The 14891-nt window shown below is 38.1% G+C and overlaps 2 protein-coding genes and 1 long non-coding RNA gene across 8 annotated transcripts in view; 1 reads left to right on the top strand and 2 right to left on the bottom strand.

Moving 5' to 3' along the window:
• GKAP1 (G kinase anchoring protein 1) overlaps positions 1-8032 on the bottom strand; it is a 29948-nt gene extending 21916 nt beyond the window's left edge. For 2 of the 3 annotated variants that reach the window (XM_081943481.1, XM_081943483.1), the window contains exons 1-4: positions 7760-8032; positions 4992-5258; positions 4707-4850; positions 2974-3051 (exon numbers count right to left, since the gene is read on the bottom strand). In XM_081943481.1, the coding sequence (XP_081799607.1) occupies positions 2974-3051; positions 4707-4850; positions 4992-5210 (441 nt within the window). In that variant the 5' untranslated portion in view covers positions 5211-5258; positions 7760-8032. Of the gene's footprint in view, positions 1-2973; positions 3052-4706; positions 4851-4991; positions 5259-5445; positions 5500-7759 lie in introns of those variants that run through there. The other variant, XM_081943482.1, reaches the window with a different exon arrangement.
• Positions 8033-8181: 149 nt separating this feature from the next.
• The window catches only part of LOC309387193, a 47222-nt gene continuing 40512 nt past the window's right edge, over positions 8182-14891 (top strand). The window contains exons 1-2 of the long non-coding RNA XR_014174561.1: positions 8182-8420; positions 11712-11808. This is a non-coding gene — a long non-coding RNA (uncharacterized lncRNA). The remainder of the gene's footprint in view (positions 8421-11711; positions 11809-14891) is intronic.
• KIF27 (kinesin family member 27) overlaps positions 11820-14891 on the bottom strand; it is a 31772-nt gene continuing 28700 nt past the window's right edge. For all 4 annotated transcript variants that reach the window (XM_081943471.1, XM_081943470.1, XM_081943473.1 and 1 more), the window contains exon 18: positions 11820-14378. In XM_081943471.1, the coding sequence (XP_081799597.1) occupies positions 13948-14378 (431 nt within the window). In that variant the 3' untranslated portion in view covers positions 11820-13947. The remainder of the gene's footprint in view (positions 14379-14891) is intronic.

Below are 14891 nucleotides of genomic sequence, written 5' to 3'. Positions count from 1 at the left end.
AGAGTACATTGGAAGAGAACCCAGTCATGAATGTCTCCTCTGCTGTAAGAAAGCAATTCCTTCTCCAAAAAGAAAAATGTATTACAGCTGTTGACTTAATGACTAAGTCTGAAGCTTACAGGATTTGAGGACAAAAGCTTCCTGTCATCAGAATTCCTTATGGCCTCATTTTTATCTTTGAAACCCATTGTACCAAATCCCATCACAGCTACTAAACAATTGATCACAATCTATAGCTATTAGGTTATATCCTAGTGGATACCTATGGAGTTTCTTAGGCTGTTTTTGGGCTAAGCCTTCCCAAGCCATCCATGAGTCGCATTTTTGCCCTCCCCGGCCCCTAGAGGTACTCTGCAATGCTCTGCATGGCCCATTTTTGCCAAAACCAGGCACATTTTGGGGCTCCCAAGCCCTCCGCGCATCACATTTTCGCCCACCACAGCCCCCAGTAGCACTCTGCAGTGCCCGTTTTAGCCAAAAACACACTCATTTTTGCCAAAAACGGACCTATTTTTGGCGAACAGGCCATGCAGAGCACTGCAGTGCTTCTGGGGTCTGGGGAGGGCAAAAACACAATGCGCGGAGGCCAAATACTTTTTTTGTTTTCTTCCTGTAAATTTAGATGTGTCTTATAGTCCAGTGCGTCTTATAGTCCATAAAATACGGTACATTTATCACTAACTCAGCGGAGCTACACTAACTGGTCACTGTGCCATCTGGACCTTCTTCTGTATCACAGCAAACAGCAGTGACTCTTTATTGAAGGAACAATCAAAGCACATAGGTTTTTCTTCCTTCTTCCTTGTCCCGACTTGGGACTTATCTCCAACCCAAGCCTTGTGATTGGAAATTCCTGTTTATATGCCTAAAATACATGCAGGAGAAGTACATGTTTTGATTTCCTCCTTGGAACGTCTATTATACTATTGTAAATTCAAGTTCCAATTCATTCCTCATAGCTTACACAGAGTTCTTCTTAGCAAAAAGATATTTTAAAGAGAGAAAATGATATACCTAGGAAATGTTTATAGGTACATTAAAAAAAATTAAGATTCTTTTTAACAGACGGTAGGTAGGTAGGTATAAGATAGATAAATAGATGATAGATAGATAGATAGATAGATAGATAGATAGATAGATAGATAGATAGATAGATAGATAGATAGATAGCATTTCAGCATTTCTACTATTATTCTGGGAATACTTTTCCTACTAAAACAAAAGTCAATCTTATTACAACATTATTACAAAGACTCTTATAATTTATTTTTAAAAAATCAGTTTTATAACTAGCAATGGAACACCTGCCACCCATATTTTGAACTGTGATCTAAAATTAGAGAAGATCTAATTACATTTTGTTACTCTAATTCCAATGCCATACAGAAAAACAACTCTTTCACAGATTACTTTCTTCTTAGATGGGATACTAGAAACCGATAAATAATTGTATTTTCTGCAAGCACCTGAAGACTCTACTGGTATATGGAATAAATTAGAAAAAGCTCAATACATTTGTAATATAAAGGCAGTATCACTGGTTTTCAGGAACAAGTTTCAGAGTGTTATATAAATTTTATTTGTCTTTCCCTTGCTCCAAACAAAAATTGTAGTTTGTTGTTCCCAGACAAATTAAATCAGAAGGCAGAGTTTGTTGTTTGTTTATAGATCCTGATTTTTTTGGACAACCAAGCAGAATCCCAGACTTCATGTAACAGAAAGCTATCATTTCTTAATTTCTTAATTCTAATAATTAGAACAAAACCGAAATGAGAAGAATGTAGGTGTACTAATGCATAGCTGGTTAATATGTTAGTTCTAATTTATGGTTCTATGATTTGATTAGTATTTTTCAGATGAAATGATAAATGCCTATAATTTACTGATAAATCTGTTTAGCATACACTTTGTTTAAATTGAAATTATATAATTTAGATTAATATTTTATTAACTGATTCAGGCATTTTATAATTCATTTTCAATTTTATAACACTATATTTTAATATAAGCTATGACAAAAGATTAATGATTCCTTCTCTTCTGATGTTTTATATACACACATAATTTTTGTCAATGGATGTTTCAAAACAACATTGAGGTTATATTGGTAAGCCGGTTTATTTAATCAACTCATGTTGAATCATATAAAACCTGTACCTATACCTGTACCTGTCTTTAGGGCTGGACTCATTGGCAATTGGGACTGGAAATTCCACTGTTACACGATGTGGTTCTGAACAACGCGTGATCATATTGCTTAGTGGTGGCAATCCCGGCAGTGTTAGTTGCTATTGTAACCCCAGGACTGTATCGCTTGTTAAACAAAGAACTCACTTGACCATGACATGAGAAGAGATGTGTGTCGGCAAGGAAGCTGGCAGGTGAGAACTATGGGTATGTGAGTGCCATAGGCAGCCAGGTGTTGTACAGAATACAAGCAGGTAGCGAATAAGAGGCGAGAATGGGAGTGACTTGTGACCCTCCTGCTGGTTTCCCCATTGATTTTGAGGGAAGCCAGCACAGAAGGTCATACATGGCAATGGTATGACCACAGAAACCTGAATGTTTTCAGTACAAGCCAGTTGTTTGTATTGCAGTCACATGACTGCAGGGACACTGTAAAAGCGACAACTTCGAGGAAAATTGAAAGTCCACTACTGTTCAACAACCTTATATCTCAAAATGGTCACTGAGTGAGTGGTCATAACTTGAGAATTACCTATATAAAGAAGAAATTAAAAAATATTTCCTTTTTAGTGCAAGAAAAACAAAGTCTTATCTCATTAGAGACAAGATTTGATGACACATTTTAAATATGATATAATGAACTGAGGCTTTCTTCCCTGACAATATTTAAATAATTTTAAGGTTCTCAAAACTTTTGTACATTAAGAAAATAATTGATATTATGGTAGATCCAGGATCTAAAATGGATATTTATTATGCTTTAATCTTAATGAAAGTAAGAAATACCTTTTTGTGTTCTTCATATTCCAGTTTGCTTAAAAGTAAAGCTTTTTCAAGGTCTGCTTCAAACATTTCAGAAGTCAGCTGAAAAAACAAGGTGGAAAAGCAGATGTGACAAAACATCTAAGTATACATACCCTTTAATTTAAAACTATTCTTTGATGAAGTGGACTCAGACTATTTGTCACTGTCCTTTACTGTATTCCTTAAGTGAAATTAAGACAACCAGGATAAAAATGGTAAAATCTTGCTCCTGTGAAATAAATGTATGTAGCAGCATGTGTATAAATACCATGTATGCCAGATCTACACATCATTCTTCTCATCATTGATGTCTTTAGTAAGATTTTGTAGTGAATAGTGAAGGCAATTGTGTTACAGCTGATGTTGTACAGTTCCAAATTCAAAAATATAGTAACATAAATTCTGAATCAAGACTTCGCTATAACTCAGGGTTCTCTAAAATAGTCTAGCTGATTGTCAAAAGGAGGTCAATAAATGGGAACAGATTGAACGTGGAAGAGTTTGGTGATTTATGACAAAATTCACCAATCTCTAACCAAATATCAGTGTCCATTTTGATGGTCATCAGATACATCCTTCCCATTAATGATAGCAAGTTATAAATTTAAAATGGTATGTTAAATCCTGTGTTCATATTTCAAATATTACCGTGTTTCCCCGAAAATACAACATGTCCTCATAATACAGCCATGCCACATTTTTCTGGTGGGCAAAAATATAACACACACACACACCACCGCATATAAGCCCCCTGGACAACCCCCCCACCTCCGGCCAGGCAGAGCACCACTCACCAACCTAGCAGTATCCCGAAGGTGCCAAGCCATGGGAACCTGGGGGGAGACAAAGGTGATCGCGTTGCTTGGCGCCTTCAGGATACCGCTAGGTTGGTGAGCAGTGCTGTGCCCAGCTGAAGATGGGGGTTGCCGGGCGGCTGCTCTCTTGCGAGCGGGCTCCGAAAGAGCCAGGCACAGCGTGAGCGTGGTCACTTCATGGCTATTCTGTTGTGCTGCTGCGACAGCGCAACACAGCCATTCGCCCATGAGGCTGTGCCCAGCTCTTTGAGAGCCCGCTCGCAAGAGAGCAGCCGCCCGGCAACCCCAAAACAATAAACCCTGTACCCCATAATAAATTCCAAGCCATATTTTGTAGGTAAAAAGAAAATAAGACCCTGTCGTATTTTCGGGGAAACACGGTACTTATTTTTATAAATATTATTATCTATTATACTGTAGTTGCTATTGTTATTCACAAAGATTTTTTATATATAATTTATGTTTGGGGATTGATAAACAACCTTCAACTTAATAAAGAGGTTGATGAGCTGAAAGGTTTGGGGACGCCTACTCTAAATAAATTTGCTCAAGAGTGCAGTCAATTGCATACAAATTCTATGCATGCGTACCCAGAATTATATTCATAGGACTTACTTTTAGGTATATCCAAACCTTAGGCTGCAATTTTATATCTACTTTTTTGCCAAAAGATCTAAGGAGCACAAGTAAGAGCCAATGTGATTTAGTGATTATGATGCTAGGTTGGCACTGGAGATCCATGAGTTCAAGTCTATGTTCAGTCATGGAACCACACAAGATGACTTTGGGGCAGTCACTCTCTCTCTTCAGCCAATCTCCCTAAAGTTGTAGCTATGGCAAAATAAGGAAGGAATGTTAGAATTTGGCAGTAATATATTGAAAAGTAAAATACTGAAGTACCTGCTCATCTCTTTGCCTCCATTGTTGCCAATCCTCTTCTTGGGAGTCTTTCCTCCCTGTGTGGTTGAAAGCTTGTTCGTGCAAAGAGAAGCAGGCTCCATGGGAGGCTTTTGGAGGAATTTTTTTAAAAGCAAGATTTCTGAGCTAAAAAAATGAGAAGAATGAACTATTTTCACATACGAAAGAATGACTCGCTGAAACTATTTTCACAGTTTAACTGTATGGTGATTTATTTCTCTTATTAAGGTAATTTAGGGGTTTTTTTCAATTTAACTAACACTTAACCTCATTTGCTTCACTCTGCTGCTGCTCCTTCTTTTTCCTCCTCTTTTCTTTTTTCTTTTCATTTATAGTCGACTTGTTGCCTGCAGTTTGCGTCTTTCCACCACTCTGATTACTTCTTCCCTTTCCAGATTCTGAATCAGAGCCACTGCCACTATCAACTTGCAAAAGAGCAAATCTAGATGCAGTTGTAGGGACTGAACTAATTACAGCAGAAGCCATTTTAGTGCTGCAAGTGTCTGAAAACAGATCTCCAAATCACAGTATTTTCTGGAACAAGAAGAATATAATAGTAAATTATGAACTCCTTATGGTTCAGCATAAATAGAATGACAATCATAGCTATTTTGACCAGGCATAGAAACTTAGCATGATCAAAACTCTAAAAGTACATTTCAATCTTAACTTGTGTAAGATACAGGAAAATAATTGATACTTTTTCAATAAATTGTATTACCTAGTATAATTGTATCCCGGTAGGTTCTAAATCAGTGTTTTTCAAACTTGGCAACTGTAAGACATGGAAACGTCAACTCCTAAAATTGTCAGAATGCTGACTAAGGAATTCTGGGAAATCCACATATTTTACAGTAAGTTTTTAAAAAAACTTCTTTTGCTAAGACAACTGCAAATATTTTTATAATTAATATGACCAGTAGTATTTTTTCCCAAAAACAATTCTAGGAAGTTTGCCTAAGTGGTAGGAATTTTTTGCAGAAAAAATACATTAAAAAAAAAGAAAAATACTTACAAGGGAAAATGAAACCTCAAAATTATTATTGGGAAATATAAAGCAAAGACTCATGAGGTGAGGCTTATTTCCTGGCATTTATTTGTTAAGATTTTTTTTACCCCGCCTTATTGGTTGGAAACGCAAGACAGTATAACACTCTCTTAAAACATTAAGCCCTAATGCAAACATAGCAACTCTGCTTCTCCAAATCTGCCACTCATCTAGATGATGAACAATTACTGTGAGAGTAGCTGCTGTCACTTTATTCTTAGTGAGAATTATAAAAGAGTCTTTGTGGATTGTTTCCAGTGATTTGCATAAAAATATAGAATGATTTTAATTGAGAGTTATCTGGAAATATAATGTTGATGCTTTAATGATTCAATTAGATTTATAATTACCTTTATATAGCAAACACAGAAATATCTGTAATAAAAATACGGCTTATACTCAATTTTGCAGTATCTGAATGAGATAAGCTCCATATTGTTTTATAAAAATATAAAAAAGACACAGATGCTTTCTCTACTTTCTGGTGAAAACAAGTAACAGATTATTTCTGTATCTTTGATCTTCACCTGAGAATAAATGCTATAGCCAGGATGATATTCCCCTATTTTTTTCAGATACAGTATTTCAGATGCTGCCATTTAATAAGCTAGTTTATATTTATGTCTCAAACTAGTTGTTATTTTTTTTGTCTCCAGGAATGTCCACAAAACTTTTACTATTTTTTACTTCCAATTTCTTTTTTAAAAATTATTCGTTTAATGCTTTTCTTAAAAGAAAAAAATTCTTTCATCTTCTATAGTATCTATATTTCTTGTCAAGAAATACTAACAATTTACATAAACAACATAAAATGAGCTTTAAACATACATATCTACATATTTTAACACCCTGCATGGACTGAATTGGAAAAAGTCTTCCAAAAATTTTGCAAAATGAAGTAATGGGAATTTATATTATTATTCAAATAGCTCACCAAAGCTGAAATCCCTTTTTTAAATCTGTTAAAACAGTCTATGTTCTTAGTACGAAGTATCCAATTAAAACAATCCTTTTGTTACTGCACTTGAAAGAAAACACTGTGTTCACCAAAAGCCTTGGAGGGGATATTTACTATTTACAGACAGGAGGGCATGGACAATGTAGCCTAAAATAATGCTTGAAATTGTGCTGTAAGAGAATTAGTGGCAAGAGCTATCAGCCCATTCTTGGTCAGCAGTAAATTATACCACCATGAAATTGGATGCCATTGCTGATGCCTCTCCACTCCTTTCTTCCCTCCTTTAAGGCAATAGGTAACAAAAAAGAATTTTATCCATCTAGTTACTGTCCTGCAAGTAGAGAGTTTCCTAATATGGGGGAAATGCTGCTCTAACCACTGATACCATAGTTGATTTAAACCCATTTCACTCCTAGGCTGGGAATGAGATAAATAAAAGCTAAAGGCAACACTTTGTGGAATGATTAGGTGCAAAGTGGATGCAAGAACATCCCTTTTTCCCTTTCATAAAAAATGAAGGTGAAGAGCTCCAAACTTGAACGTTAGTGCCCTCAGCATTTACTCCAAGTAATACTTTCTGAAAGCTTTGTTCGTTCAAATCAACAAATTGGGCCCTTTTTCTCCTCAGGAAGATGATGGCCTGACTATCACCAAGCTTTAACCCCGGGAGTTTTTTCACAAATCAATTGTGGCTCCTTGTATTGCTGCCTTCCGAGAGAGCTTTTGCTCAGTTTCAATCCTGGTCGTCAAAGTAAAAAGGCGCCGCTTTTCCTTCTGAAAATAAAAATCAATGGGGTTTCTTCTGCTCCAGGTCCGGGTCACTTCCAATATAAACACGGCCAGGCCGATCTACAGCCATAACAGCGAGCCTTGGGCGTCCTCGCCTCTCCCCTCTCTTCGCCACCCCCCCCCCCAGCCCAACCTTTTGCGTTCCCGTTTCCCCGAGAGGCGGGGGAGCAGGCATTTCTTGCTCTTTTCGAGGGGGACTCCACACAGAAGCGGTTAAAGGAGAGAAGTAAGAGCCCTCACCCGCCTTTCTGAGCCCAAAAGCCACTCTCGGGGGAACAGACGGAGCGACGGCGGCCTCCCTGCAGGCTAAGCGGGCAGTTGCCGGCGTCTAGAAAACGGCTCGGACGTTGTGGGCGTCAGAGAGCTCGCGGAGACGGCGGGCGGGCGGACAGAGGCGGCGGCGGCGACAAGAACGGGCGAAGGGGGCGCGCGGAGAAGCGGCAGGGCTTCGCAGGCGGGAGCGCGCGGACGTGCTTCGCTCGGCCGCTCGCTCGCTCGCTCGCTGAGTTTTGTTTACGTCTCGAGTCGGCCGGCTGGTACAGAGTACCAGAAAGGGGCAGCTGGCGCATGCGCAAACAAAGTGCGTTTGTGACGTAGCGAGACCACGAGGAGACCCCCCGCGCGCTTGCGGGGAACCCGGGATGAGGCGAGGGGCGGCTGGCCGGGCGAGGGAGGAAGAAGGGCGAGAGGCGCGGTTCCCAAATCCACACCTACGATATAACACAAGAAGTGGAGAAAACTAAAGGGCCGAAATATTTCCAAGTCCCTCGGATAGTCGCGCCTGGCAGCTGAAGTCTTGCGCTGCTCTTCTGTTACCGACCGGGTTGCTCGATGTGCCTAATTGTCCCGCGATACCAGCGGCTCTGTATACTGGTGGGAGGAGATGGCAGCAGCACTGGAGGTAAATGACTTCAAGCTATTGAGAAATTTGCTGCTGGGAAACGTGTAGCGCTGTTCCAATGTATCGCTTTTTTTATTTCGTGGCTTCACGTAAAATGCATCACTGAAATAACAACTTTTCTGTAGGAACCTTCTGGAAGCTGACTTAATATCGCGCTTGTTCGTAGCATAGCATCAATTTAGGTAATTTATTGGAGCTGCCCACTCCCACAGACTCTGGGCGGCATACAAAACAATAGGTAAAGGTAAAGGTTCCCCTCGCACATCTGTGCTTGTCGTTCCTGACTCCAGGGGCTGGTATTCATCTCCGTTTCAAAGCCAAAGAGCCAGCACTGTCTGAAGATGTCTCCGTGGTCATGTGGCCGGCATGACTAACTGCCAAAGGTGCATGGAACACTGTTACCTTCCCACCAAAGGCAGTTCCTATTTTTCTACTTGCATTTTTACATGCTTCAAACTGCTAGGTTGGCAGAAGCTGGGACAAGTAACGGGAGCTGACTCTGTTAACGTGGCACTAGGGATTCGAACTGCGCGTCTTAGCCACTGAGCCACCATATTCCACATACAAAACAATAAAAGCAGTTAAAAACACACCATCCCGCAAGCAGCCTAGACCCAAATAAAGCAAATCACAAATACATCAACCCCAGACCTGAAACCAAAACCAGGTCGGAAGCCCAGGAGAGAGGGCACCCTCCATATCTCTGAGAGAAGCCGTGCCAGAGAGCAGGAGCTGAGACAGAGAAGGCAGCCTTTCTCGGTCCTGCCAAATAGTAATATTTAATTAATTCACTGTGCCCTACTGTACAGATAGTCCTTAGTCACAATTGAGGCCAAAATTTCTGTTATTGAGACATTTGTTAAGTGAATTTTGCCCCATTATACAACATTGTCTTAGTTGTTAAGTGAATCACTGCAGTTGATAAGTTAGTAACCTGGTTGTTAAGTGAAACTGGCTTCAGGGCCGGATTTAGATGAAAAGAGGCCCAAGGCTATTCCACTTATGGGGCCCTTTCACCTCCCATTTTTAAGTTTGTAAATTACATGAGAGATAATAAAATACATCATTACTGTGATATATATCAATATATTAAATGAAACATGTTGTAATTGGTACTAACCTTTATAAAAAATGTGGCACGGATAATAAATAAAAATAAAAGGCCCCTCTTTATTTTGAGGCCCTAGGCTGAAGCCTGGTTAGCCTATAGGAAAATCCGGCCCTGCCTGGTTTCCCCTTTGATTTAACTTGTCAGAAAGTTCAAAAGGTGATTACATGACCCTGGGACACAGCAACAGTCATAAATATGAATCAGTTGCCAAGCATCTGAATTTTGATCGCATGAACATGGGGATGCTGGAAATGTCGTAACTGAAAAATGGTAATGCCATTTTTTTCAATGCTGCTGTAACTTTGAACAGTCACTAAGCAAACTTGTAAGTTGAGAACTACCTGTATCTGGTGGGCAGCAACAGTTGGAGACAGGTGGTCCTTCAGATAACCAGGGTCTATCCTGTAAAGTTCTTTATAGGTAATGACTAGCACTTTGAATTGCACCTGGAAGCCAATTGCCAACCAATGCATCTCCCTCATTAGTGGTTGCACATGGGCGTACCATGAGGCACCCAATACTGTGCATGCAATTGCATTGCAGTATGAGAGAGGGGTGAGGAGTTCAATTATGAATGTTTAAACTATGAACTTTAAATGTTGTACACCACCTAGAGTCACTCTGTGATTATATATATTTGTTTGATAATAATTAAATGTTATACCAAATGTAGTTTTTGCATGGTATTAAAAGGCATTTTAATTTAGAATGCATTACAATAATCCAGTCATAGGTGACCAAGGCATGAGTATCTGAACAGCCTCCTGGTTAGAAAAAGAACTGCAGAAAATGAACCTGCAGACAGACCCTGCTCACCACAGCTGCCACCTGTTATTTGAGAAGTAACTATGAGTACAGAAGGACTCCCAAGTTGTTCACCAGTCTAGAATAGGGAACTGCTACCCCATCCAAAGTCAACTATGGAAACATAATCAAGTTTGGAAGTCAGGAAAATGGCTACATCCATTCAGTCTTGTCGGTATCTGAGCTGAAATCTGTTCTACCCCATCTGGATCTGAACAACCTCTAGACATTAGCTAAGCACATTGATAGCTTCAACTGCACAGTCTAGAATTGAGATACGAATTAGTATCACTGGTGTACTGATGATATCAAATTCCAAACCGACAAATGACCTCCTACCAGCTCAAGGATGGCAGATCATGAAAAGAGATCAGGGCATGAAACTGATATACCTTAAGACAGGAGTGTCCAACCTTGGTAATTTGTGGACTTCAGCTCCCAAAATTATGAGAGTTAAAGTCCACAAGTTGCCAAGATTGGAGACCCCTGCTTTATACGCTTCATATATTTTTGATCTTTATCTTTTATTCCTCTTTATTATAGGAATACCCTTTATAATTTTTGGTTTTGATCTTTTTAACAATTTTGGAAATAATTTCCTTTTAAGATATTTTACTATCACAGAGTATCTTGTGGCATACAGGCACTACCCTGCGTGTATTCAAATGTAGGATCTACTGATTGGATTGGGCATTAGGAAACAGATGGGATTACCACTATTAAACCTGGGTAGCAGTGTCCTTACCCAACTCAGTGGCAGTGCTGGTGGTAGTGTTCCTCAAGCTTACGGTTTTGTGGATTTCTGTTACAACATATAAAAAGCTAGACTGAAGTGATGCACAATTTGAGGGTCCTCTTGGACTCTCAGCTTCTATTTGAAGAGCATGTGGCAGCCGTGGCCAGAAGGACCTTTCCATAAATTCATCTTTGAGCCATTCCTGAATTGAGAGACCCTGCTCACAGTCATGTCTTGATCACCTCCCTTTTGGATTGTTGCAATGCCAGTAGTGGGGCTGCCATTAACAACAATTGAGAGTTATCCCTTGAAATTCAAATGAATGAAATTCTGCTATGGTAACCTTTTATAATGCCTTCATAACTGGCTTTTCTCCCTGAATATTGAGCCAGGTTGGTGAATGAGATGTTCTATAATAGTTTGATATTAAATGATTGTAGGCTGGGCTTGAATGTGTCATAATTTTAATTTATCCTTATTTGGCCCTGTTTTATACCCATGTTAACTGTCCAGAGTTGCAATTATGAGTGGGGCAGCCATGTAAGTTGAATGAACGAATGAATGAAAAAAATGAACAGTATTGTACATGTGAATTACCATAATTTTTTATGAGTGTTCTCATGTTTATATTTTTACATAGCAGACACTATGATCGTATGATAAAAATTCCAGTCATCAAATGAATCTAATGAAGTCTAGATCTTGCCACTGTCCACAAAATATTTCCTATTGCTAAGGTACCGTAATCATGATTTTTTTAAACTTCTTAATAAAAAAAGCATTAAATCTGAAATCATGTTTATTTTTACTTGAGAATCACCATTGAGTTCAGTGAGCTTGTCCGATAAACATGGATGAGATCCATCTGCAGAAGGATCACTAGAATAGGAAACAGGTTAAAAAACAATACTGCTGCCAGTTTCTAAGTGCCAATGTACATACTGCTTTTAGCAAACAAACAGATGCCTGGAAATTATTACCCTTATATTATTTAAAACTCTCAACAATTATATTGATCCAGCCCAAGATGTTATTGGCTAGTTTCCCATTGGTAAGAACCAAAGCATGGTATATGTGTGTTTGTGTGTGTATAGCAAGAAAACCAATGAAAATAGTGGTTACACACATAGCCTTTCTTATAAAATTCTGGATTCCTCATTTCAGTCATTACTTATTCCAGTGTTGTTGAGGAAAGGAAACATTATAACCTCACATTTAGTGAAGTATTCTGGTTTACAAGTTTCTAAATATAAAATGTATCACTACCTTTGAAATATTGTAATCTCAGATCATAGACAAAAACAATAAAAAAATGTATAGGAAAAACAGCTAAAAAAATATCACCACTATTTAGTTATTTCAAGGCTCAGTTCTAATACAGTGATCTTGTTTGAGCAAATTTGCTGATGCATTGTACTCTTAACATTTTATTTGTTTCTTCTTTTGTGGAAATAGCTAAAACACAGAACTGCTACCCATCATTTCTTAACTTTTTATCCAAGAAAATATCTTAGGGTGTTCTTCTCTTAATAAGTCTGGCATACAATTCTGGCTTCTGAAGGCTAAAACTTCAGTTTGGATAAAATAATACCCTAGATAAAAATTCCCAAGCTTAAGCACTACTGCTGATAGGAGAAGCCGAATAGGGGTAAACAAGCATTACCAAAACTCCATTCCCACATGCTCTGAATTGAACCAGTATGTCAAGCAATTACATTTTTCAGATAATTTCATCTTTAAAATAGTACTTAATGCCTCTAAAATTGTATTTCAGAGATAATCCGTATTTCTGGTTGTGAAACTAATTACACACAAATGTACCATACAGAAATAAATATATTTCTTGATAGAAAGATTTCTAAAAATTTAGTACCCTTGAGTCTCTCCAGAAATAAAAGGAAATCAACATTTATCTCTGCCCCTTTCACCAGCAGAAGCTTTTATTGGATTAGAGTAACTTCTGTTTCTAGAACAGTGACTCAGGAGCCAAATATTTTGAAAAGATTTGAAAGAATCTCTGGCTTTATTTTAATTAGTAGATTTAACTTCATCTTGGGTTAAACAGTGGGATGTACAGATATTCTCTGACATAGCAAAATAATTTTTATTACACTTCAATTCAATTAACTGAGTTCATCCCCGTCTGTATAAACAGTCACTGGAATAGATTTAATGTTGATTATAGAAATAAAAAGTTTTACTTTAAAAATGGTATGCATCAAAATTATACTAGTAACAGATCCAGGCCTAGTTCAAATATGACTTTTATAGCCAAGTAAGTTAGGGATAAGGTTTGCATTTGAGATGTAAGTGTATGTTTATTTTAAATGTAAGTTTTAGCAATCAGGGATTTTCAATTTTTTCCTTTTGTTAACTACTTAATATCTTAGAAAAATAGTTTTTAAAGGTCATTTCTACTTCATTGTATGCTGTCCATATCTATATGGGCGTCAGGGCAATTGATTTACCTAAAAATATCAATTACAAATAAAATGATAGCCCTTTCTTCACTATGGTGTTTTTTCATAATCATGGAAGGTATGGAGTACTTTGTTATTTATGTTTCTTTGTTCTCAATATTATACTACCAGTATTATATGAACCAGTTCTCTGTATTATGTAGATCAGTATAATGCTGCACAGTACTGAAAGAATAAAAATCCATATTAATAAAAAATGTAAGTAAAAAAAATTCTTTAAGGACAAAATTGTTCCCCTTTATATACTACCATGCCAGTGCCAAAAAGGAAAGATTTCTTTAAAGCAAAATGAAAGACCAAGGTGAAGAATAACTGCTAACAATAATTTATACAAACATTGTAACTTCCTGAAATAATGTGGAAAAATAAGAAACTGCAAAATTACTTTCTGAATTGTCACATAGTATGGTCATGAGATTTTCTAGGCATTTCAATGGAATCTGCAGAAATAGAATTTGTAGTAGCTCGTCTTAATAAAAGCTCAGAAACTGGGATATGGCGTAATTCTTTACGGGAAAATTTTACTGGAGTTATTCCTTGAAGTTGGGTCAGTGGATTGCCTGTCTGTGAATGAGTAAATGCTTGTGAGTGAGATTTCATGAAATGTTGTACTTTCCCTGTTGGCTCCTCACGATTATTAGAAGTAGAGAGTACAGCGTCTGCAACTTCCTCTTCAAGTTTTTCCAGTGAAGTCTGCTGCGTTTCTATATTGCCTAGAGTGCAGTTTATTTCTTTCAATTTCCCTACAGTTTGGGGTCTCTGTCCATGTTCTTCTAAAGAAATACTTGTTTCTTCTTGATTTAGCATCCCATCATTAGAAGCATAACCTAAAATGGAATATTCAAAACTACAATTAACTTAAATGCTTGAAGGTAAATATTACAGTTTTTACTGTTACAAATTTCAGCTGATTCAACTATTCACTGTTATTGTAAAATGACCTGATTGTGCAGTTAAAAGTTAATAAAGAAGAATATTGGCATTTGGATCTTGTATTACCCTTTCATTTATGGAAAGGACTCTAAATCTGAAGCTTTCATTACTGGAAATGGGATGTGTTCATGCATGTGTGTGAGTGAGAGAGAGAGAGAGAGAGACAGACAGACAGACAGACAACATTTAATTTTCAGAAATTGTCCCTGCTATGCTGCCAATACCTCCATATCAGCAGCCAACATGAAGGGGACTACGGCTTGCGCTGACCTGAGTCTGGCGCTGAGGAGTCTCCTGCGCTGCGTACCCAGTTACTCGCCTCATTGCGCAGTGGTGACCGGGAGGAGAGTCGTTGTCCCCTCCGCCCTGATATTTTGCTTGTGTGCACACGCGCAAGAGATGAGCGC

Source organism: Natrix helvetica (genome assembly GCF_964273705.1).
Source record: "Natrix helvetica genome assembly, chromosome: 2".
Taxonomy (NCBI): Eukaryota; Metazoa; Chordata; class Lepidosauria; order Squamata; family Natricidae; genus Natrix; species Natrix helvetica.
This window is presented reverse-complemented; position numbering and strand designations above follow the sequence as displayed.